The 25,936-nt window shown below is 37.1% G+C and overlaps 1 protein-coding gene across 2 annotated transcripts in view; it reads right to left on the bottom strand.

Annotated features, from left to right (window-relative positions):
• Nucleotides 1–4,486: 4,486 nt before the first annotated feature.
• PPIL4 (peptidylprolyl isomerase like 4) overlaps nt 4,487–25,936 on the bottom strand; it is a 40,192-nt gene continuing 18,742 nt past the window's right edge. For both annotated transcript variants that reach the window (XM_006080284.3, XM_025294413.3), the window contains exons 9-13: nt 25,252–25,318; nt 23,668–23,779; nt 19,056–19,152; nt 13,474–13,621; nt 4,487–8,147 (exon numbers count right to left, since the gene is read on the bottom strand). In XM_006080284.3, coding sequence (XP_006080346.2) covers nt 7,896–8,147; nt 13,474–13,621; nt 19,056–19,152; nt 23,668–23,779; nt 25,252–25,318 — 676 coding nt within the window. In that variant the 3' untranslated portion in view covers nt 4,487–7,895. The remainder of the gene's footprint in view (nt 8,148–13,473; nt 13,622–19,055; nt 19,153–23,667; nt 23,780–25,251; nt 25,319–25,936) is intronic.

Below are 25,936 nucleotides of genomic sequence, written 5' to 3'. Positions count from 1 at the left end.
TTACTTGCTTTTAAAAAAGGGCAATTTTGAAAATTAAGGGGATCTCCATATTCTATCATTTAACAACAGGAAGCACAAACTTCTCTAAAATTTCCCATCAAAACATGGTTTCATAGCAACAGCCACTGAAAGGTAAGTCTTCTGTGATTTCGATTTTACTATCTGTAATATATTCTTTGTGACTCAGTCTTGATGCAAGTAAGAAATGTCAAACTTGAGACTGAAACTTTTTATGATGAGTGGAAAACATAGGTATGAAATATATCTTCAGTAACTAAAAAGCAACTAATACATTAAGAGACATTTGTGAAAGTATAGACCTACTTAAAGTTTCTCTTGTTTTAGCCTTTAATAGTTCTATTCAAAAATCTTTGAAAATTCAACTGGTAAGGGAGATCAAATCTGAAACTTGACAGCAAAGTTATAAGTAATGAGCAGTTTTAGTCTCACAATGGCTATTCTTTCCCTCTGAAAGATAAAAATATATACCTATAGCTACTTTTTTAAAGAAAAGTAAGATATTACTGGAGCCTGACTTTAAGAGTTCACCTAATACCTAGAGAAGCAAAACAGAAGCAGAAAACAGTCACTTTACCCTAGATGTTAGTCGTAGTAACATAGCACCATGATAGCCTTGTATCTAGTCAAGGAGACTTGATGGACATTCTATTTAGAGGTCACCTCCATTAAAAAGTTTCTGATTAATAGGACTTAGTGTTTCCAAACACACAGTTTTGCTAAAACTAGAGTCTTTCATACCTAAAATACCATCTGTGGCAATTAAGGATAGCTTTTCCTTGAAACAATAGGTTCAGAAAATTTTACTACTTTTATTTTTCCCACTGAACCTACTGAATTCAAATTTCAGTTGTCAGTAAGTTACTGCTTCTCAAGACTCCTATCACAGTCAATCATCATTTCTTCCTTGCTCATTCATCCTTTCAGAACAAATTTAGAATCTTCTGTATTTATCTTCTGTAATTTAGAATCTTACCTTTCTGTATTCAGGATAGTTTTTTATGCAATATCTATACAGCTTTCTTCTATTGATGCCTAAGAACTACTTATGCAACCAGAGAGACACCTGCTCTTAGCAGTATGCTGCTGCTGCTGCTAAGTCGCTTCAGTCGTGTCCGACTCTGTGTGACCCCGTAGACGGCAGCCTACCAGGCTCCTCCATCCTTGGGATTCTCCAGGCAAGAACGCTGGAGTGGGTTGCCATTTCCTTCTCCACTGCATGAAAGTGAAAAGTGAAAGTGAAGTCGCTCAGTCGTGTCTGACTCTTAGCGACCCCATGGACTGCAGCCTACAGGCTCCTCTGTCCATGGGAGTTTCCAGACAGTATAGTTGCCTGGATATTCTGAACTGTAACACCTCCATTCCCCTCTTGCTACTCTCTGTAAAACATGCACATGCCAGATAAATCGAGATAAGTTACAGCAATCGCACTTTAAGTGCACTGATGAGACTGTAAGACAGTTGGGGAATTTCCTCAAGACCGAAAATATATGAACAAAATAAGTTAACCACCAGCCATGAATGTAGAGCTTTGGGGACTAAGGGCCTCAGGCCACGGTGTTGAAAGACGTTGATGAAGACTAGTCTTTAGCCTTGATAGAAAGTTGGAAAACGGAATCTAAGATTTTCACATGAAGCCAGGAGAATAGAAGAGCTCTCCATCAGAGAAGGGCTAGGCTGGGGGTGGGGGGTGGGGGGGATCTGCAAGCATCTTCCCAGCTCTGCAAGGGTGGAAATGGAGATGGATCATACTAACAGATTTATTTCCCTTGATATTTTGTATACTGTATGTTTTATGGTTCAAAATTACACTATGTATGCACATGGAAATTGTGAGCCAAGAAATTAAAGTGGCCCTAGGTGACAGCATCACCTGAAGCCTAAAAAACAAACGTAAATCTTCTTTAGAGAAAAGCATGCTCAGTTTAGATACCTCAAGAGTCCCAAATTACGTTTAAAAAAATCAGAAACACGTAAAAAAGAAGCCACTATACATAAGTTAGCAGAAAAAAACGAAAGATTCAAATTCTCAAAAAACTTAAATGGGGAAGCTATGTATCAGCAGTTAATTTGTTTTTGTGGCCAGTTTCCCAGGCGGCACTGGTGGTGAAGAGCCTGCCGATGCAGGAGACATAAGAGAGGCAGGTTTTCATCCCTGGGTCAGGAAGTTCCCCTGGAGAAGGAAATGGCAGCCCACTCCAGTGTTCTTGCCTGGGAAATCCCATGGACAAAGGAGCCTGGAGGGCTACAGATCATAGGGCTGCAAAGAATCAGACATGACTGAGGCGACTTAGTACGCACATGCAAGGAAATATCAAAGGTTGTGCTTCAGAAAACCGGAAAATGATACTATGTGGAAGATCTGAGATGCAAGAAGAATGGAGGGTAAAAGAAATGATTAACACATGGGTAAATCTAATAGTTACCTGTATAAAAACAGTAATAACAATACACACTAAATCACAAGCTAGACTAAAACACTGGAGGATTATAGCACAAAATTAGAAAAGCAGTGATTTTAACTTTAAAGGTGTCTAATATCTTCAAAATATTACCTTATATTTTAAGTATGGATGGGAAATTCAAAGGCAATTCCCCAGGACAAAGAAGATGAGGGGGAAGAGGGCAGAATATTTTTTAATGTTTTAAATTAATCCAAAAGAAAATGAAGGGAAAAAACCCAAAAAAGCACAAAATAAGGTGGTAGGAATAAATCCAAATACATTAGTAAATAATCAGGACTAAACTCTTCAGTTACGATCAGATTAAACAACGCATTTTGCTATGTGCTGTTTCTGAGACACTAAAACATTAGGACCAAGTAAGACAAAATTAAAAGGGCAGTAAAAAAAATCAACTAGGTATAATGCAAGTATCTTCACATAAATTGAAAACATCAATGAAAACAAAACATTTACAGAAAGACAAAGTAACAAAAATGAATAAACTCTGTGAGAGTAACAGAAAAGCTAAGAATTCTATAATCACTGAAATCTAATCATTAGTTAAATTTTCTCACGAAAGAAATGCTAAGGTCAATTTTGTAGGCACCCTCTATCCAACATTCAAGGAAGAGCTATTTCAATCCTTCTCTTCTATTTAATAGAAAAAAAGGAACAGTCACAAACTTACTGTATAATGTGGACATCAAATCCGGTTAAGAATAAAACAGAAAAGGAAGATTATAGGAAAGTTTTATCACAGTACTAGAAATTTTAGCCAGGAAGCACTATACGAATACCACTAACACTTATTGTCCACATAAAAGACCCAAGAAAACCATACAAATTTTAAATATAAGACTTGTAGCAAAATGGCTGGATATTTCAGGGATATTTAATAAAACATATAACTTCTTTGGTCAAGAAACAGAAAAAAATCATTTGTAATATATCATTTATATTAGAACATAAATGATTAACTAGCAGTAAATCTAACAAAAGATGTTCAAAAGCTTTCAAAAGAAAAATCTAAGAATTAAATGGAGGGGTTCGCTATCTTTGGGCCTCTCAGTGGTGCAGTGGTAAAGAATCTGCCTGCCGATGCAGGAGATGCCAGAGACTCAGGTTTGATCCCTGGATGGGGAAGATTCCCTGGAAAAGGAAATGGCAACTCACTCCAGTATTCTTGCCTGGGAAATCCCATAGACAGAGGAGCCTGGTGGGCTACAGTACATGGGATCACAAAGAATTGGACACAACTGAGCACATGCTTGCATACACACACACACACACACACACACACACACACACACGCAGCCTGTCTGAATAGGAAGATATATGAAGGTATTGTTGCCACAAAGTGATTTACTGTTTGAATATAAATACAGTTGAAGTAGCAACAGAATCCTCTGGGAAACCTAACAAGTTGGTTCCAAATATACAGAAAAAATTGCTAATGAAACAGATGGCGGGTGGGTGAGCAGCAGGTGTGGGCAGGTGGAGGGGGGGGTTGTTGCTTAAATATCAAGACTTCTTTAAAGCCATAGAAGTATAGATACTTGGTTTTCGTGTTGGAATAAACAATAAACCAACGGAATAGAGAACCCATGAAACAAAACCCACACACAAATCTATAGAAACTTATGACAGATCAATGGGAAATAGATGAACTATTCCTAACAGGTTTTTAAAAAGCATTATTTCCCTCGTGGCTCACTCAGCTGGTAAAGAATCTGCCTGCAATGTGGGAGACCCCGGTTCAATTCCTAGGTTGGGAAGATCCCCTGGAGAAGGGAACAGCTACCCACTCCAGTATTCTGGCCTGGAGAATTCCAGGGACTGTATAGTCCATGGGGTCGCAAACAGTCAGACACAACTGAGCGACTTTCACTTCATAATAGATTTTGGACAACTGATTAGAGCCATATGTTGGGGGGGAAAAGTGAATTTAAATCCCTATTATCATACCATACACATACACACCAACAATTCAATGTGGACTGAATGTAAAAAACAAAACTTTATACTTTTGGAATATAGCAGAATATCTTTATTAAGGATTTCTTCAACAAAATACAAAAAGCACAAAACATATAGGGAAAGGTTAATAAATTTGACATTAAACTTAAAAATTTGTCTAAAATGCATAACCTAATTTTAATCAAATATCTAGACTTAACTCACAGCTTACAAAAAGCAGAAAGGATGGAGGACACCGTGAAGATATATCAAATAATTTCAGAATGTGGAATATTCTACAAAGCAACTGGCCTGAACTCTTCAATCTCATTTAAAAAAAAAAGTGGTTGGGGTGGAAGGATGGCAGAAAACTCTTTTAGATCAAGAGAATAAAATGACAATAACAAGCCCTACATGAAGCATGGTTGAGCCTGGGTTTAAAAACAAATCAACACCAAAAAATGACATCCCTGGGACAATGGGAGAAATCTGAGTATGTGTTACATAATATGAGATTGTTGTTTGTTTTCAGTGTGACAATACTATCGTGGTTACAGAGGACACTGTAGAAAATGCATGGTGAAATACTGAAAGGTGAAATGTCATGTTTTCAATTTACTTTAAAATTATTCAACCACAAAATGTTACTGTTTAATCTGGATGGAATATATATGGAGGTTTGTTATGTTTTTGTGTTTCTACACATGTATGAAACCTTTCATATTAAAAAGTTTGGGGAGAAAGGTGGGGGAGGTGGAATTTACAACTTGTGCTCTTTCAAAGGCATCAACAGGTGAAAATGTAACCACAAATGGCGAGAAATGTTTACAACATTTAGTAGTAAAAAAGGACTAGTATCCACAATCTAACTCCTTAAGGAAACATAAAATAAAAAGGCAATAACATAAAATGCACAAAAGACATGAAATAAGCTTTTCACTGAGAGCATTCAGGAAATGAATATACATGAAAAGAAGTTCGCTCAACTTTGTTAGCATTTAGGAAATGCACATTCAAACAATGAGACTTCCGCTCTGGCCAAAATGGAGCAACAGGGGCAGGATTTCCCTTCTCCATATGAACCAATGCAACACCTGTAGAAAATACATACAACAGACTTTTTCAGACACTGGACAACTGTGCAGGACAGTGACTCTTGAGAGGAGAACAAACAGGGAAAGTCCTACCACTGCCCGAACTAACTGCAGGGAGAGCCTGGGCGTTCCCCTAGTGGAGCGTTTAGGACACCAAGGTAAAATCTGTGGGGCAGACTACTGAAAATGGCAACCCACTCCAGTATTCTTGCCAGGGAAATCCCATGGACAATGAAGCCTGGCAGGCCCCAGTCCATGGGGTCACAGAGTTGGACACGACTGAGTGACTAATAGAGTGCTGGAGAGAGGAGGGAGCTACAAAGGGAGAATTCCAGATCTGCAGAGTTCCCCTGAGGCTTCAGCTAAACAGTGTATACACTTAAGAAAACTACCCAAAGGTGGGAAAGAACCACCAGAAAGGAATAAGTGGTAAAATTCAAGTTCATACAGGGCTCAGGATAGTTCTCATTCTCCATAGCCAGAGTGGAGAAAACTCATTATAAACCAGGCAAGAAGGAGGCTTATTAAGAAGGGTTATTACCTCAGTAGTGAGCCAAACCAGCTCTAGATTAAAGGTTGTTCTGGTCCTAGATCATTAAGTGTAAAAGCAAGCTATGAAAGGATCAAACTGCTTCTAAGTAATTATCTCTCAGAACAAAGCTCAACATATTTAAAGGAATAAGCTCCAGCATCCAACAATGTAAAATCCAAAAATTATCAGGCATGCAAAGAAGAAAATTACAACCTAATAATGACAGGGAAAAAAATCAATAGAAACAGACAAGAAATGGTAGATGATAGAATGGTCAAAATAGTAATTACAGATAACATGTCAGATGTCCAAAACAAAAAACAACAACAAAAAAAGAGGAAAGCAGGAGTCTGGAAGGAGAGACACAGAAGAGATTAAGAAAGACCCAAATGGAACTTCTGAAGATTAAAAATATAATGTATGAGGTGAAAAATACACTGGATAGGATTAATAAGAAATTAGATACTTCAGGAGAAAAGGCTAATGAACTTGAGGACATAGCGACTGAAACCAATCTGGAAGACAGAGGGAAAAAAAGACAAAGAAAAAACAAAACAGAGCACCAGAGTGCTTGCTGCGGGACAGTGTCAGGTGGTCTAACACACAATTAACAGTCCCAGAGGGAAAGAAATGAAGGACAGAGACAAAAAAAACCCCGAAAAATGAAAAAGCCCCCCAAATTCCAGATTTGGTGAAAACCATAAACCTACAGATAAACAGTCCCAGCAGAAGAAACATGAAGGGGAAAACAAACAAACAAAAACTATACCAAGCACATCATAATCCAAGTGCTTAACAGCAGTGATCAAGAGAAACCTTTAATGCAACCAGAGAAAAAGAATTAAAAAAAAGCTTTATACAGAAGAACAAACCTAAGAATAATAGTAGTGTTCTTGCTGGAAACTACAATAATATACCACTTAACAGCCACTGGATTGGCAAAATTAAAAAGTCTGAAATTAGCAGGTACTAGATGTGATATATGATATGAAATATTATCATGTGAAACAAAGGCAATTCAAATAGTGCCTAGGGGTATGAACTGGTACAGCCACTGCAGAATATAATTTGGCATTATCTTATAAAGATGAAAATATCCATATCACATGACCAAGAAATTATTCCTAAAGAATGTTTATAGCAGCACTGTGTACAACAGCAAAAAAAAAACAACAAAAAACAAACACCAAAACCCCAAACATCCATCAACAGAAGAATGGATAAATTACGGACTTGTCATATAATACAGTATAGCAATAAAAATGACTTTTAGAAGACACTAGGTTGAAAAAAGCCAGTCACAGAAGTAAACACACATTATACCATTTATATAAAATTCAAAAAAATACAAAACTTAGTACTTCATTTAGGGATATTTACATATGTTGTAGAACTGTAATAAGCAAGAGAATGACAAACACAACATTCAAAATAATAATTATTTGAGGAGAGGGCACTTTTAAAACGCCAGCAATATTCATTTCCTAGGTTGGCTGATTGGTACATGGACATTTATTATTCTTTATACCTTATATATACATGATTGTGTATTTTTGCAGGTATGAAATACTTCATTAAAGATAAAGACTGAAAATATGAAAGACTTTAAAAATGAAAACTACTGATTTATGTAGAACAATAAAATTAGTGTAAAAAAGTATACAAAGAAAATGTTCTTTATTGTCTTTTAGCGCCCTACACAATCAGTATTAATCTAAAAGGGCCATAATCCTACTATGAAAAAAAATAACAAGCAGAGTCTTTAACTGCTCTGATACAAAATCTGAACATCTGGTACTCCAAGTTATACAAGAGTAAATACGTTAGCACTCATGTCTGGTTCTTCGACTTTCATCTGTACTTGGATTTTTCTTTATCTTTGGATTTCCTGGGACTCCTGCTTCGGTCTCTCTTTTTACTCCTTTCTCTTTCATAGGGATCTGCCTGGTATTTGGATTTGTGATTGTTACTATGGTGGCTGTCCCTTTCTCGAGATCGGCTACGACTTCGATTCTGAGGTCGGTCCCTCTTTTCACTCTTTTGCTTCTCCCAACAACTTTCTTCTTCTTCATAGTGACCAAAGCCCATTTCCCTGTAGATATCCTATCAAAGAAATAGAGAGGTATAAGTGAAACAGTAAAATAATCATTTTGTAGGTACTATCAATTCACAAAACTTAAGACATGTCTCCCATTAGCAAGCAATTTTAACAGGTCAAATTTGAACACTACCACTAACACCAAGAATCCTGTAAATTAAAAAGCAAAAACAATTCAGAAAAAGAGTTAACCATTTTCTCATTGATCTCACTGCTTTGTATCTACTATTTCAGCTGAACTGAAAGATCACATCTAAAAACAAGGAACTGAAATAGCCCAGTTGAAATAAGTCTTTGGGCAAAATTGCAATACCAAGAATTCTGGTTATGCACAGCCATCGTTCTACCCCCTCCTTCCCCACTCCCCCAAAATGTGGTTCCATCACTGATCTACAATGAAACTACTAAAATCCCCATTAAGAAAGCTATAAAGTAGACATCATTTAAATAACATATCCAAAAGAGATTTTAGACAGGTCAATCAGTCTAAAGAGGAGAGAAGATAGATTCTGAATACTTGGGTCTGAGCAATTGTTTTTAAAGTATTTTTTTATAACAGCTCCTCTCTAAATCTTTAAATAAAGTTTCTTGTTTAGACTAAATGTTTTTTTATCAAAATCATTATTAACATAGCCGATAAATGTTTTATTAAAATCATTGACACAGTTCTTTAAAAAAGAATTCACTGCCCCAAAGATGACAAAGTGGGTACGTATACTTCTATTTTCAATAACTACATAGCAGTAGTCCACCGAATTCTCCAGCCAAGAATACTGGAGTGGGTGCCATCCCCTTCTCCAGCAGATCTTCCTGACCCAGGGTCTGAACCCAGGTCTCCAGGACTGCAGGTGGATTCTTTACCGTCTTTACCATCTGAGCCACCAGAGAAGCCCCTCAAGTAGCAGCAGTAACTTTTCCATACAGAAAAGGGCTAGTTACAGCACAACAACTCTATCTCTGCTCATGTCTTATCCTTGATCAAAACGAGTATCTCAGCAAGTGGCTGAAATCTAAAGATATCAGAGCCAATGCTCTTTCAAGAATAATTGATAAAATTCAACTTTCTTATAAGATTTCTCAAAAGAAAGGGGAAATTCTGAGGACTGAACTCCCAAGTGCCCAACTCTATTACCTTAGACATTATTACAGTAGATGCAAATGTCAAGGTTTAAAATCCAAGTGATGAATACCCATGGTTATGGACTGGGTTTTAAGGAAATAATTCACAATTATTTCATATAATGTCCAGATACTATACATTATGCTTATTACAGGGACTGCAGTACGGGAAAACAGACCTAACAAGACTGTTACATGCCAAAGCATTTGTGGAAGACCTCCTATAAACGGATTCACGATTTCCCACAATGCTAATAGTTCCTATCATTCTGTTAAGAGTCCCAGAGGTAGAAAATGAGTAGGTGTTTCAGCTTAAACTTTTACCAATTATTTTTGAGCAAAATGTGACCTCCCTAGGAAAAAGACTTTTTTTGTTCTTCCTGTAACATACACAAAATGTAAATATGTACGTACTATTCTGACTGTACAGCAAGTGCTGGTTGAGGCAATAAACTTCTTAAATGGATAGACTGTTTTAACTGATGGACAATCCTATAAAGTCTTCAGCACATTATTATACCAACAGGCACTTAAATGCTTTGAGTGTTTAAAATAAGAAAGAGAGATTACACAGTACTTAATTCTTTGAAAAAAATTGAGGAAGCTGAAAATCTGAAATGGACTGAAATCTTAAAGCCTCTCCTACTTGGCTTAGTTTTCAAAGCTACACAAGCTCTGAAGTCAGGCAGTTCTAGGTTCAAATGGTCTTTGCTATTTAGGAAAGGTGTCAAACAAATCCTCTTGAGGTCAGATTTATCAGTGAAGGTTCATAGAGAAGCTAAAAAGGACTTGAGATGAGCCTCAAAGGATGAGTGAGTTAGGGCTTGGATTAGCTGCAAGAAGGCTAATGCAAGAAGTGTATGTGAAAACTGAAAGCAAGGAAGACTGAGCACTGTATGCATGAAGGAGAAAAGTTTAGGTGAAGCCATATTAGAACAGATCCAAGTATGTGTCTGCACAGTGCTCAGTGCTCGCAGAGTACAATGTTATCCTCATTCTAGATATAAGGAAACTGAGACTCTAGAGATGTACATACGTTGCAGAAAGTTATTTAACTGATCAGTAACTTTACATATAAAACTTAAAAAGGGGCAGTAATGAAAAAAAAAATACCATATCTGACTGAATTTTAAAAAACTGTTAAAGTTTCAGTCCTCCTACTAAACTATAAGTCCATGGGCTTGTGGGGTCAGGATCTTCATATCTAAGGTAAGGGAAACAACTGAGATGAGCTCTAAGTCATCTCCAGTATGGATTTTTAGAAATTCTACTCATTTTATAGATTTAAGAAATAAGACATGATGATTAAACAAGCATGCAGCTAAAAAAAAAGAAAGAATACCATAAAGGCCAGTTTAAGGCAATCAACTTAACTGAGCCAATGACTTCCTGTAGAGTAGTCAAAAAATTAAAAAATCAACCTTTGCTGAGGTCTCTGGCAGTAAACTGGAGATTTAGTCACATCTAAATCATTAAAATAATATTAAATGATTAAAGTAACAAAAACAGAGTTCCAAATCTGAACACCTATGAAAGGCACAGAGGAGGACAGGCAAGCAATCTGATGCTTCTCAGCCAGGCAGCCACGGCTGAGTACTCATTTCCTGTAACCCCAGTAAAACTCAAACCTCAAGAACACAGTAACCATCTCTGGATTTAAGACATGAGGTGGAAAAATTATAAACAGATTTCAAATTGAACAGTAAGGCTGTCAGTCAATAAAAAACAAAGCACTTGAAGAAATAAAGCATTCTTAGGAAACTAAGCTCACCAAGCAAAAAGACCAAGAAATAGGAAAATTTGAGCTGTACCTGAAAATTACCTAGCACTGAAAATTTCCTTTAATGATTATGTAATACTTTTGAGATTAAACTTGAAAGGATAAAAAGCAGAATAACAGAAAAAAATTGGGCCCACTGAAATCTTAAATATGGATGCTATTTTATTAGAAGGAAAAGAAAATCAGTGCAGCTATATTATTAAATCAAAGTATAAAACCAAAAACAACTGCTTTAATACACTTCAAGGGAAGAGATAAAGTTAGAATATTATTGCCAAAAGGGAAGGACATTTGCTGCTGTTACTGTAAAGTCTTAAGTAATCAAATAGCAAGACAAAGAAAGATTCACAAAAAGGCAGGGGTGCAAATGGGGAACCACAGACTTGAAATGTAGCCCATTTTCGGATTTTTTAAAGACTGCTGATTATCTCAAACACATCAACGTGTATTTCAGGCCTAAATTCATCACAGATTCCATGTACAAGTGTAAGATGAGGAGCTGTGGCAACTCATGGGAGTTAGCATCATTATAGAGTTTTAGTGGAAAACATGCTAAATATTCATAGAAATGTGATATAGCTACCATCAAAAAAGATGTTGAGGTGATCAGTGGCTAAATTAATAAGAGTATAAAAATTAATAGGGAGATGTTCCTATTAGATGACACTGGAATATTATACTACGGGACAAGCTACATTAGAATTCACAATTGGTTTAGCAAAGAAAACTGCTGGCAGGAATATATTTCAGGGAAGGAGATTTAGGAAAGAATTTTGACAGGAATACATTCCAGGTAAGAGGAATAGCAGTAGGGGTCCAGGTCCAGATTTACACTGTGGTTCCACCACTCACTGGCTGCATTAAGACACTGGCAAGTAGCTTAACTTTTCTATCTTTCACCTGCTTGTGAACAGAGACAATAGCATCCACTTCACATTACAAGGACGCAAGAGACGTTACTATCACTGATTCATGTGAGGATTACTGGAGGGATTGACAAGGGTGTAACTTAAAAACAGAGAGCAGGGCATGAATGATGGGAATCTTAAAATAGCAAAAGGGCAACTGAAAGAAGAGAAAGTAGATCCTTGCTGGATGACAGCAAGGAGTAGGAGGATATGCTGTCTAGAGAATAGGGTGCTAATACATATAAAACATGCATTTGCTGTCATTTTTTGAAATAAAGAAAAAAGCCATAAAACACATAAAATGGTTACCTTTGGGGAAAGAAGAAAAGGGGGAGAGGACAGGGATAGTAGCTAGGCGCCATATGTGTACCACCGTGTAGACTTCACTTTGGAAGCACACAATTTTTCAAACTACAATAGAAAATATTTTAAGCAATTTGTAAACATCAAAAGGAAAAGACTGAAATGTGAATCCAGTTAATGGCCTTACCACAGAGAGAAATGATTTCAAGTGATTTAAAACATACTGACTGTAAAAATAATAGTTACAGCCAATGTAGAAAATGTTTGCACACACACTTTTTGTTTCCACTTAATCTTAACAACGTTCCTGGGAGACAAATATTATCTCAATTTCACAGAGGAGGAAACCATGGCTCAAGAAAGTTAAATTACATGATGAGGTCACATTAATGATCAGCAATGTAGGAATCTGGGATTCCCTTGTGGCTCAGCTGGTAAAGAACCCAAACCTAGCTCTTCTGACAGACAAATCCTTTACTCTGCCAATCACACTGCATCCTTCTATCTCTGTGTCTTTGCTTGACATGCCCACTGCCGTGAGCTCCCCCAACCTCCCCACCAACTGAACGCTTCCTCATCTACCAGGCCTAGTTTAAAGGTCCTCGTGTGGTAAAAACCAGAGCAAGGGGCTGTAATGTAATCTGCTTTTCAATTAACTCAGAGCCAAACTGCAGGTTGGAAATGATTTCTTCTCTTTGTAATTTACTTTCTTTGGGGAATTTTTATTATCATTGTCTTAGAAAATTTACTGTTTAGGAAAGCTTTGGGGATGATCAAGCTAACTATTTATTTAATGTGGCTTTTATTTCATATATACCATATGGGAGGGCATAAATGTTTTTTTCAGGTTCTAAAACCTCAAGAGCTATAAGTGCTGTATATAACACCTGGTAATAAATTAACATGATAAATTAGAAGGATTTTTTTTTTACAATAACCACACTTGTTTTTGATGGGAATGAGTAAGTGTTCATAGGGATGAAAATCATCCTTGCTTCACAATGTGGAACTATATGACATATTAAGTTACTCTGAAAATAATCTTTTATAATCTGTTATATATATTCTTGAAATTAAAGTTTCATTACCCAAGTAAAACCGTTCTACATCTTAAGAATTAAGAATGCATCCATCCCTGTTCAGAAGCATACCTTTATTCCTAAATTACATCATTAAGACATATGTCTTTCTCTACAGCTGAGTCTGAATAACAGCACGTACCTGATTGGTATTTTTGATTGGCATGTAGTCCTCATCTTCTTTTTCTTCAGAGCAGTGGCGGGTCTTCTTCTTGTGCTTTTTACTTGTGTGTGAGTGACCTGCCTTTGAGTCTCCTGCCTGCTCATCTAGTACAAGTTCGTATTTGGCACTGGAGCAGCTAGTTAAGGACAAATGTGAGAACTGACACAGATAATACATCAAAATATGAGAATCTGGTCAACAAAGGAGGCCATGAGGCTAAAGACAACTTTTTAAAGCAAAAAGCATCTCAGAGCATAGAATATATTTCTAAAACAAAACTAATTCATATTTTACTTCATTACACAGGCAGGAAAAATGGAAAGAACTCTTGTTTCAAATAAATAGTTTATAATGGGTAAGTGGGCAAAAAATACAGGGGAAAAAATTGAATTCATAAATGAAAAATATAAGTAGCACTAAAAAAACAAGGAAACCTATTTGTCAATAATGAAAACATTTAAACTTAGAAAATGAGGCACATATTTAACTTGAAAATATTAAGACATTATAAACCCCAATGCCAGAGAAGCTATGTAAGATGAAAATACACTCACGTGATTCTTCTTTTGAGTGTAATTTCAGTCCTATAGGAGAAAATTTAGCAAGGCATATCAACAGTTATCATGTTGAAATTCAAATAAGAATTCATAAAAAACTGAAGTGACAGTAAGTTAAGTGAATTCGGCACAGCTGTCCCTCACTATCCACAGGGGTTGGTTCCAGGACCTCCTAAGGAGACCAAACGCCACAGATGTTCACGGCCCTTATATAAAACAGCAGTGTTTGCCTATAACCTACACATATGCTCCCTTACACTTCAAATCATCTCTAGATTACTTATAAAACCTACCGCAATGTAAATATGATGTAAATAGATGTAAATACAATGTAAATGCTACATAAATAGCTAGCTGCCTCCACAGCAAATGGAAGTTTTGCTTTTGGGGACTTTCTGGTATATTTTTACTGAATATTTTCCATCTGCAGTTGGAGACCCACGGATGCAGAACCTGCAGATGCAGAGGCCTGACTGCATACATAACAGGATCTATCTTAAACAACAGAAACTGAGAATAAGCCGCCTAGTAATAAAGGTACACATAAACACATCAGAGCACTGCAACATGGAATTATAAAGAGAGTTATTAACAACGACAAATGAATGCTGTTAAATGACCTGGCATGGTGTCTATAAAAAATTATAAGTTAAAATAGCCTGAAGCAAAAATTGTATATAACTATAAAACTTCGTAAAAGATCAAGATTTGAAAGGAACAAGGAAAAATAAAACGTATCATTTGCCTAAATGGTAGAACTATGAGTGAATCTTTTTTAATTTCACATAAATATATTATAAAAATTATAATAATGTATGCTTTAATTTAGAAATAAGTGTTTAATAAACTACAATATCTGAGAGTATGCTTTAATTTAGAAATAAGTGTTTAATAAACTACAATATCTGAGAATGAGAAAAAATGTAACACTATTAAGACCTCTCTAACAATAATCTTAAACCCTAAAACAGGCAAGACTAGAATAGTGGTTTTCAAAAAAAGATTAGGAGGAAGCCCAAAACACAGAACTATTTTAGTGGCGTGTGGGACTAGAGTAAAAGCAAACACACATCCCTCAGGACTGGAGTTTCATGTCTCTTTTCACCAGGCCACAGCTCTATGCTCCCTCAGGGATGTCTCGTGCAATAGGAAAACACTGCACCCTCTGGCTTCTCACAAGATGGCTGGTGACAGCTAACCAGCCTGTACCATTCTATCATTACCCCACTATCTCCAACTTCTTTCTTCCTTTAGTCCGTGTAACAGTGTTTCCACGGTACCTTAAGGATAAGTCTCCTTTTCCGGATACAAATCCAATAGCCCTTGCCTATGATTTCACCTCAGTGTTTGCTCTACACATGCTGCTCTGTTCAAAGTGCATCAGAGTTCCTGAGTATTTCTAATTGCTACTCAACAGGGTATAAAATCCATTTAGTGGGTCACTGAAAGCCAGCATTTTAAAATAACATAGACCAGAAAACAGAGTACATGGAATCTAATAAAAATAGTATTTTATAAACTTGTCTTTCAATTCTGCGTGTATGTGTATGATTATACCTGGACTGTCCTGGGGGAAGATGTAAACTGTATTCCTTAAATAATGGACCAGAGTTAAAGAAAACAGTACCCCACCTCAGCCCTCATCTCCCCATATTCGTTGTAGCTTTAATGTCACTACTTAAAGTATCATTTGAGGATCCTCTGACCCCTCACCTCTATTATAAGTCCCATACCCCATGAGAAACACTGGGCTGGAAGAAGCACAAGCTGGAATCAAGATTGCTGGGAGAAATATCAATAACCTCAGACATGCAAACGACACCACCCATATGGCAGAAAGTGAAGAAGAACTAAAGAGCCTCTTGATAAAAGTGAAAGAGGAGAGTGAAAAAGTTGGCTTAAAGCTCAATGTTTAGAAAACTAAGATCATGGCATCCGGTTCCATCATTTCATGGCAAATAGATGGGGAAACAGTGGAAACAGTGGCTGACTTTATTTTTCAGTTCAGTTCAGTTCAATCACTCAGTCATATCCAACTCTTTGCGACTCCATGAACTGCAGCACACCAGGCCTCCCTGTCCATCACCAACTCCCAGAGTCCACCCAAACCCATGTCCATTGAGTCGGTGATGCCATCCAACCATCTCATCCTCTGTTGTACCCTTCTTCTCCTGCCCTCAATCTTTCCCAGCATCAGGGTCTTTTCCAATGAGTCAGCTCTTCGCATCAGGTGGCCAAAGTATTGGAGTTTCAGCTTCAACATCAGTCCTTCCAATGAACACCCAGGACTGACCTCCTTTAGGATGAACTGGTTGACTTTATTTTGGGGGGCTCCAAAATCACTGCAGATGGTGATTGCAGCCATGAAATTAAAAGACGTTTACTCCTTGGAAGGAAAGCTATGACCAACCTAGATAGAATATTAAAAAGCAGAGACATTATTTTGTCAACAAAGGTCTGTCTAGTGAAGGCTATGGTTTTTCCAGTAGTCATGTATATTGTTGGACTATAAAGAAAGCTGAGTGCCGAAGAATCGATGCTTTTGAACTGTGGTGTTGGAGAAGACTCTTGAGAGTCCCTTGGACTTCAAGGAGATCCAACCAGTCCATCCTAAAGGAGATCAGTCCTGGGTGTTCATTGGAAGGACTGATGTTGAAGCTGAAACTTCAATACTTTGGCCACCTGATGTGAAGAGCTGACTCATTGGAAAAGACCCTGAGAGTCAGACACGACTGAGCGACTGAACTAAACTGAACTGAACTATCCCACAGATGTACTTCTTTGCAACATTCTAAACATATTTAATTAATGGTGATTATTTAATGTCTGTTCTTCCCCCCAACTCCAATATACAACACAAGGTCCACGTGGGCAGGGGGCATGTTTCATAGCTAAACTTCTCTGGGCATGTAACAACCAAATAAGTATTGGCTAATTACTTGTAATACTAAGACACTCATTACATCTCTTCTTTCCTAGCTCATCCACTATCTTCTACTCACTACTACCATCAAGACTTTTAGAAGATGTCAAATCTCTCCAAAATCCTACTTCATGATACCCCTGACCTCTTTTCTCCAATTACTTCCCAAGGTCTAGTTCCCTCTTCTACCTCTATTTTTGAATCTTATTAATAGTTTTATAGCAATTTCTCTCTCATGATCTATAAAGTACATCCCATGTCTTTCTGACTATCAGTATTTAGATAATCTTCAGAATCCCCCTTGTTCACCATAGTAATAAAGTAATATATGTGAAAATATATATGAAAACATATGTTCTATTCCTCTATTACTGTACCTGAGACAATAAATGTCTTGCTAAAATGAAACCTATCAATTACCAAGAACATAAAGATTATTCCACTAGGTCAGATTCATGAATTCCTTTCTCTTGTTCAATATTCTGTTTCTGAACACGTGGTTTGCACCAGGACATGCCTGTCTTCTGTATCAGCTTCAAAGGGTTAAAGCAACACTGTTCAATACTTGCTATGGGCAGTGGCTTAAATTCAGATTAATGAAAATCAAACAAGCTATAAAATCCTGTTCCTCATTCCACTTCAGATGCTCGCTAACCACATGTGGTTAGCAGCCACACTGGACAGGGGAGATACAGCACATTTCCATCACTGCAGAAATCTCGTTAGACAGCACTGGGCTAGGTACTGATTCTTAAACATGCCTAGTTTCCTTCTTAACTCTTAGCAATCTATCACCTTGAATGTAAAACACTCTTATACTAGGTAGCCTTCCTTCTCAGCCTCAACACCCATAAGCAGAATATGCTCCTTCTACTTTACACTCCACGGTGACCTCCTTTTCATTTGTCCTACACACACCCCTCTTTCAGCTGCAGTTTCTAGTGATTTGCCTCAATTTAATTTCGAAGATTTAGTGAATAAATCTCAAGTGTATCTATCCATACCTTTTATGATTCTAAGATTTCAATCACACGCCCTCAAATGTTCATCTTTTCAGACCAATCTTAGTTTACTGTCTGGTTTGTCTGCACATGAAAGCTTCCCTCGTGCTGATTATGTCAGTACACTCCAGACATTATCCAGCTCTAACACCTTACAATGCTTTGTGTACTGCTGCTGCTGCTGCTAAGTCGCTTCAGTCATGTCCAACTCTGGACGGCACTGCAGGCAGCCAATACAATAAAAAATAAATACACAACAGGTCAACCTGATATTCATCTTTCCTCGATGAATTCTTGGGGAAAAAAATGTTTACACAGTATGGGGAAAGAGTATCCCTAAAACACCAATAGAAACTAGGAAACAAAGAAACCACTCACCAGAAAGAACTGCAAAAGAAACAACCACGTGTGGAGTGATTGGTTTATAATGAGAGTATCAATGAACAAATTAAAATGACATCATATGAAGAGTATGTTTCATTGCTTCTTACTTGTCTCAACCTAAAACTTGGACAAATCTATAAAGGGTCAAGTCTCTGGATTTCTTTTTAATCCTATAGACGTCAACTCTTGCACACAGTAGGAGTGCAATAAATATGTGTTGCTAGACTGACAGTATATCCTGCAGAAAGAGGGACAGGGAAGCCTGGCACACTGAGGTCCCTGGGGTCACAAAGAGTCGGACATGACTTAGTGACTAAACACCACCACTACAAAGGGTTTAGCTTAGCTATAATAAATTTCTGTGAGAAATTTAAAACATTAAGATTATATATATAAAATACAACTCTTACTTGCAGATCTTCTGAAAATAAGTGGTAACCTTAACCTAAGTGTAGGGAGGTAAAAGAATTAGGCTTAAAATTTCTCAACCCTAACTTTCTCCCCACAACAAAGAATATATTGAAAAAACAAAGTATACATATATAAAATGGTGAAAAGAGATAAACTGATTTTGTCACAGAGCATCTGGATTCAGGTGCCTTGTTATCTATCGTCTTTTCCTAAGATAATATCACATTGTACTCTCCAGAGTAGAAGGTCAACACATACGGACCAACTAGTTCTTGTGAAGGATACTCCTGTTTGGGCTTTACTTTATCTTTCAGAACCAAATTAGATGATTTATCCTGTTCTTTTTCATACTCCTTGAAATCACTCTTGGTGTATTTCCCACCTATTTAAAAAAGAAAAAAGAGCTTAGAAAAATCACCTGATTAATCAAGAATAACAATTGTAAGAGGTATAATACATAAGAACTATTTTATAAGTGGCATATATATCAAGGCAGGGGTGGGGGTGGGGGGGCTTCCCTGGTGGTCAGACGGTAAAGTATCCGCCTGCAATGCAGGAGACCCGGGGTTCGACCCCTGGGTTGGGAATATCCTCTGGAGAAGGGAATGGCTTCCCACTCCAGTATTCTTGCCTAGAGAATCCCATGGACAGAGAATCTTGCCTAGAGAATCCCATGGACAGAGAAGCCTGGTGGGCTACAGTCCATGGGTCACAGAGAGTTGGACACAACTGAGCACCTAAGCACATGTATCAGAGGATATAAAAGGCTGAGAAGAAAACAAAAGATTCAAGGTAATTCATTCTTCACCATTATTTTAACTGAAATCAGAAATCCATTTAGTTAGGTAGTGATATGCTGCCCTCTAATGATATATATGAATATTACACCACCAAATTTTCAAATCCCAAATTACACAAAGAATACAACCACTGGAAAATAATGCAGGGTTTAAGTAGAGCCATTAAGTCTATGAGAACATTAGGCCCAAAGGAAATTGAGGGCTTAGGACTTGTACCTGAGATCCGAGAGGCTTATACATTTAGAAGAAGTGAGAGTTTAAAGATCTCTGATTTGTCAAGAGATAGTGCTCAAAATCTCAACAGAGCACCAAGCAAATAGGGGATAGCAGGAAATGTACAGATTTTCACTAAAGAGATGTAAGAGGAAAGGGTTGAAGACAGCACCAAAGATAAACTCTGCCCTGAAATTCTTAAGAGTACCTTTACTGTTTCCAAGGGCCAAAAATGAAATCAACAATTCCTTCAGAAAAACAGGATTTAACTGGCCTACCATAGCAGAGCATGAAAGCAGAGAGCATTCCATGTAGCCTCTCTACTCTCAAACCTAGTCTCTATCAGATGAGGATCCAGCTCCTGTCTATGTCCTAGACCTGCTGACTAACCTGCCTGACCCATCCCCTCAACCACTGTGAGGAAATGTTTCCAGAGGGGAAGGCCTGCTACAGAAGGGTCCAAGATGGCATGCGCAAATAAAGCCGACTTGAGGTACGCAGGTGTTTTGACTGAGAAACCTATATACACCTTGACTGTCACTAGGGTATTTAAACAGAAGAGAAAAACAGTAAAAAGAGGGGTAAGCATCAAAGACAAGATTAACCTATTCGGCAATTTCAGGCTCTGGAAACAGAAATAGCCAGTAGACAATGTTTCATATAAATGTGAAACAAACAACCATAAAGAGTTAAAATACTGGTAACTGTAACAAATAGGCATGGTTTCATCACAGAAAAGGCGTCTGCCTTGTGCTTGCCATTAGAAGTCTCACCATGGATGAAGTACAGAAGGAGCAACAGATTAAAGTTAGAAATTCTGGATTCAAATTCTGACTCCAGTGAGAAGTTGTAGGTAAGAAATTTTAATTCTCTGAAATGCTCTTCACTTAGGAACTGAAAATAATATTAACATTTCACAGAGCTGTTGGAATCACCACATAGGCTATTAAGGAAAAGTACTTAGCACTGTGAATGGTACAGAGGATGTGTGCTCAGTCGCTCAGTCATATCCAACTCTTTGTGACCCCATGGACTGTACCCTGCCAGGCTCCTCTGTCCATGGGATTCTCCAGGCAAGAATACTGGAGTGGGTTGCCATTTCCTCCTTCAGGGGATCTTCCCGACGCAGGGATCAAACACAAGTCTCCTGCAGCTCCTGCAAGGGTAGGCATATTCTTTACCACTAAGCCACCTGGGAAGCCCAGGGCATAGGATACCACTCGATTTTTTAAATGTGAAAACATAATACATAAAATTATCTCAACATGAACTGAGATTAACAGCAAATTACATGTTTATGACAGCACACAAGAAACTGAAGCATGTCTCCTATGACATTTTACTGTAAATAAACTACACTGAGCCTCCTTAGGAAGGCAGTATTATTTCTAAAGTGGGTAGATGGGTTAGGAAGAAAAGAAAATTGAGAGAGAAATTTAGATTCAGGACTGGTTTAAATCTGGGTAAACCTGACCCTAGGTTCTGCTTCAAGTTCCCTCTCTGTAATGAAGAATTATATTTGTTTCATATGTATCCCAAATGACAAAATTAAATTAGCTTTCTAGGAAAAGAGCTCCACAGAAGAGCTACTTGGCAGTACTACGGGACCAGAACCATAATGCATTAGGTCAGTGTTTGTCTACATTTCCTGAATGTACTTATTTCATTCTTTTGACAATTATTTGATTCTTTTGACCACAAAGCTGCAATTATCACATGTGGGGGAGGGGGGGGAACATTCATAAGAACCATGAGAAATGGAGTGTTATATAGAAAAAGAAAATAATTCTAGAATTCCTAGTAAAATTTAGCATTACATAGTGAATAATTGCCAAAGTGAAATCTTTTAAAAACACTGCATCAGAGATCAAAAACCCGTATTATTTCAGTATACACAGATTCTACCTAAGTTTTGTATGTTACTACTAGGAGGAATTTATTTGACATATATATGCATTTGTGGGGAATATCAATATGTATAGGAATAGCACATAGTACACAGAAGAACAAAAGATTAGAAACTTGACTGTGCTTTAACAGGACTGGTTCAATAAATTATGATACATGATTCAATCAAACACTACACAGCCACTGAAAAGAATAAACTGTTACTTTATATACTGATACAAACTATCTCTTAGATATATTGTTAAATGAAAAATGCAAGGTACGGAAACACTATGTATAGCATGCAGCCATTTGTTTTCCTTTACTAAAGGAGAAAACATACATATGTGTGTGTTTCTTTTTTAAAGGAGAAAATTATATATATATACACACACATATATACACACATATATATGTTATATAAATGGGAAAACATGAAATGAAATCCTAAACATCAAATAAGTGGCTCAGACGGTAAAGAATCTGCCTGCAATGCAGGAGACCCAGATTCAATCCCTGGGTCGGGAAGATCCCCTGGAGAAGGGAATGGCTTATGCTGTTGCTGCTGCTAAGTTGCTTCAGTCGTGTCCAACTCTGCACAACCCCATAGACGGCAGCCTACAGGCTTCTCTGTCCCTGGGATTCTCCAGGCAAGAATGGCTACCCATCCAGTATTCCTGCCTGGAGAATTCCATGGACAGAGGAGCCTGGCAGGCTATGGTCCATGGGGTAGCAAAGACTCAGACATGACTGAGTGACTAACAGTTATGCTTTCTTTTTTTTACATGTATATGTGTGTGTGTGTGTGTGTGTGTATATATATATGGAGAAGGCAATGGCACCCCACTCCAGTACTGTTGCCCGGAAAACCCCATGGATGGAGGAGCCTGGTAGGCTGTAGTCCATGGGGTCGCTAAGAGTCAGACACGACTGAGTGTCTTCACTTTCACTTTCCACTTTCATGCATTGGAAAAGGAAATAGTAACCCTCTCCAGTGTTCTTGCCTGGAGAATCCCATGGACGGAGAAGCCTGGTAGGCTGCAGTCCATGGGGTCGCACAGAGTTGGACACGACTGAAGCGACTCAGCAGCAGCATATATATATATAAATATGTATAACTAGATATATTCAAAGAATATATGTGGAAGGTTACAAAAGAAACAGGTAGCTGTGGTTACCTCTGGTAAGGGAAATTGGGTGGGTGAGGGCAGGAGTGGAAGAGACTTTGTTCTACCTCCTTTTCATTGATCTTTTCAATTTTGTACCGTGTGTGTGTGTGTGTGTGTGTGTGTGTGTATTAGTCACTTAGTTGTGTCCGACTCTCTGTGACCCCATGGACTGTAGCCCACCAGGCTCCTCTGTCCATGGGATTCTACAGGCACGAATACTGGAGTGGATTGCCATTTCCTTCTCCAGGGGATCTTCCCAACCCAGGGACCAAACCCGGGTCTCCTGCATTGCAGGCAGATTCTTTATCATCTGAGCTATATATATATAACAACTAAAGCAAACAAACTTTAGAAGGAAGAATTAAGCCTTTGCATCATGGACTTCCCTGGCAGTACAGTGACTAAGACCCTGTTTCCACTGCAGAGGGCACAGGATCGATCCCTGGTCAGGGAACTAAGATCCTGCACACCGCAAGGTGTGGCCAAAAGAAAGTTTTGCATCTAGAGGAACCAAGCCACCAAAGTAATAATGATTACTTAGGAAACATGTCATGTCTGCAATGGGTAATTATAAGTAATTTATAAAAAGTCAAATGTAGAAAATATATTCCTCATTAGTTTAAAACACAAACACCCACACACATCCCCACACTCACACACACACCCACACCCACTCTACCCACCTTAGACACTAGAAAGCAGCTACATAAAATCAAATAGCAGGAGTTACATCTCTGAACATTTCTAATTAATAGCACTGTCAAAGGAGATACACACACACACAAGAATGCAAAGCAAAACAGAAACAAATGAAGATGAACAACAAACCTTTTCCTTTCCATTTAACCTTTGCAACAGACTGGCTGAAGTCCACATGTATTCTTCTGTCATCTATAAGCACATTGTCCATTTTGAAGAATGCTTTCTCACAATCTTCTTCCTGAGAGTAATTATAAAAACTCAAGCATAAATCTTTATGGAAAAGATATTTGCAGCTAGAATAAATACTGAAAATACAAAAAGTTCCTTGTTACTAAAACTAAAATTTGAATACTTATGCACCAAATGCTTTGCATCTATTACCTCAATTAAATCTGATAACAATCCTATGAGAAAAAAACATTCATAGCAAACTAAAGGTAGAGAGATGTCCTTTCTGCTGACAGCAATGTACCTTGTAAATATTATTTCTGGTGCACTTGACACAGTGTCTAATTTGTTATGACACAGGTATAATTTGTTATGTGTCTGTGTTCCTCAACCCTCCAGTATACATTTTGAACCCCAAGGGCCAGTTGCAGTACCTACTGCCTGAAATACAGAAGGTATGTGACAAATACTTTGGAACAATTATAATTCAGGATGAGCTACTACTGGATATATATCAGTCCAAAGTTACAAAAAGAAATAACATAGCCTAGCATAATGGCCCAAAGTAGTAGGAACAGCACCAGACATATCTAAGTTCAAATCTTAAGAGTAAGTAACAGCTTTGGTATTTATTTATCAGATGAAGAAAAGTGCAGAGAAGAACTAGAATACAAATATTTCTAGCCACTGTATAAGTCACATTTAAAGTTGATGATTTTTTAAGAATTATACTAAATATATGAGTATTTACAATGCTTTCAATCTGAACAATTTTACAAATATGGGTAGTTAATACTTGTAACAAAGAGTGTTAACTGAGTTATTAACTATTTCTTTGAAAATAAAACAGCTGGACAGAAGGCTATGACATTAACTAGGCGCACGATTTCAAACAAGTCGTGCTACCACTGTGTGTCCCAGTTTACTTATTTAGAAAAGGAGGACAGTACCTGTCTCAGAGTTATGAGACCTAAATGTGAGCATAACACTTGCTTAAAAAAAATTACTTGAGTAATAAAAGCTATTGTTCCTATTATAGATCTAGAAAGTACTATCTAATCCAAACCTCAAATTTTATTTATAAGGCAAATAATACCTAGAAAAAAGAATTCTAAATAAACTGCCAAATATCAAAAAATAGTTGGTCAATGACAGAGTTCAAATTAGTATCGAGATCATAATAACACTCAAGCTAGTTTTCCTTCTACTACTCAATTATTATATCTACCTAAATATCACTGAAAACTTATTTATAGAATGTGAAGGACTTTACCTAAAACTTTAAAAAAGTTTTAGATACATTCACACAGGTTGATCTTGAACCCAAAATAAGTAAAAGTACATATACTAACATTAATAGATATTAAACTTACTCTCTATTCAAATATAATTAAAGTTATTTTTCTTAGGTGCTAAAGAAAAGGCAAACTAATTTCCTAATCTTACAGACCAGAAAAAGTTCTCTACATTTTCGCACTTTTTAACACCATAGAACAACAACAACAAAAAATACAAATTTAAGATAGCTATACTATGACTTACTTTTTCAAATTCAATAAAAGCATAACACAGGGATTCTCCAGTCTTCCAATCCCGGATAACTTCACAACTTGAAAGTAAGTGTGGAAAAAGAAAGAAAGAGAGAGCATTCACTCTTACTTCTCAAAAGTAAAAAACAAAATAAGCCAATTATTAAAAGGCAAAGTTAAATTCACAGAATTATATTCCTTCAAATATCTTAAATAATAATTATTTTCTAAAATAATTGACCTGTCTAGTAACTAAGTTTTCTAGATTCTACTATGAATGCCCTATACAGGCCTATAATCCTAAATTCCTAAAACACTGGAGAACAAGATAAAAATATTTAATTTTTCTTTAGCAAAGGGAAATTACTGCTAAAAATTCTTTTAAATCATAATTTATTTTTAGTCAAATACAAATGAACTATAGATTATCTAATGTCACTACAGAATAATGCACACACATTCATATATATATGCATGTTATTAGTAAACATGATTTTTTTTTAATTTTAATATAAACAAGGCTCAAATTTAATCCCATAAGTACAACAATTACATAGAACCAATCCATCTTAATAACCAAGTAAAACAGCCAGTAAGGTGGAATTTAACGCAATTGGTTTAACCCTTTTTGCTCATGTATCTTAAGCCTCGTTTTAAAAACATGACATGAAACAGGGATATAAAACATTGTGAGAAGA

This window comes from Bubalus bubalis, chromosome 10, assembly GCF_019923935.1.
Source record: "Bubalus bubalis isolate 160015118507 breed Murrah chromosome 10, NDDB_SH_1, whole genome shotgun sequence".
NCBI classification, from domain to species: domain Eukaryota; kingdom Metazoa; phylum Chordata; class Mammalia; order Artiodactyla; family Bovidae; genus Bubalus; species Bubalus bubalis.
The sequence above is the reverse complement of the archived record's forward strand: the minus strand, read 5'-3'. Positions and strand labels throughout refer to the sequence as shown.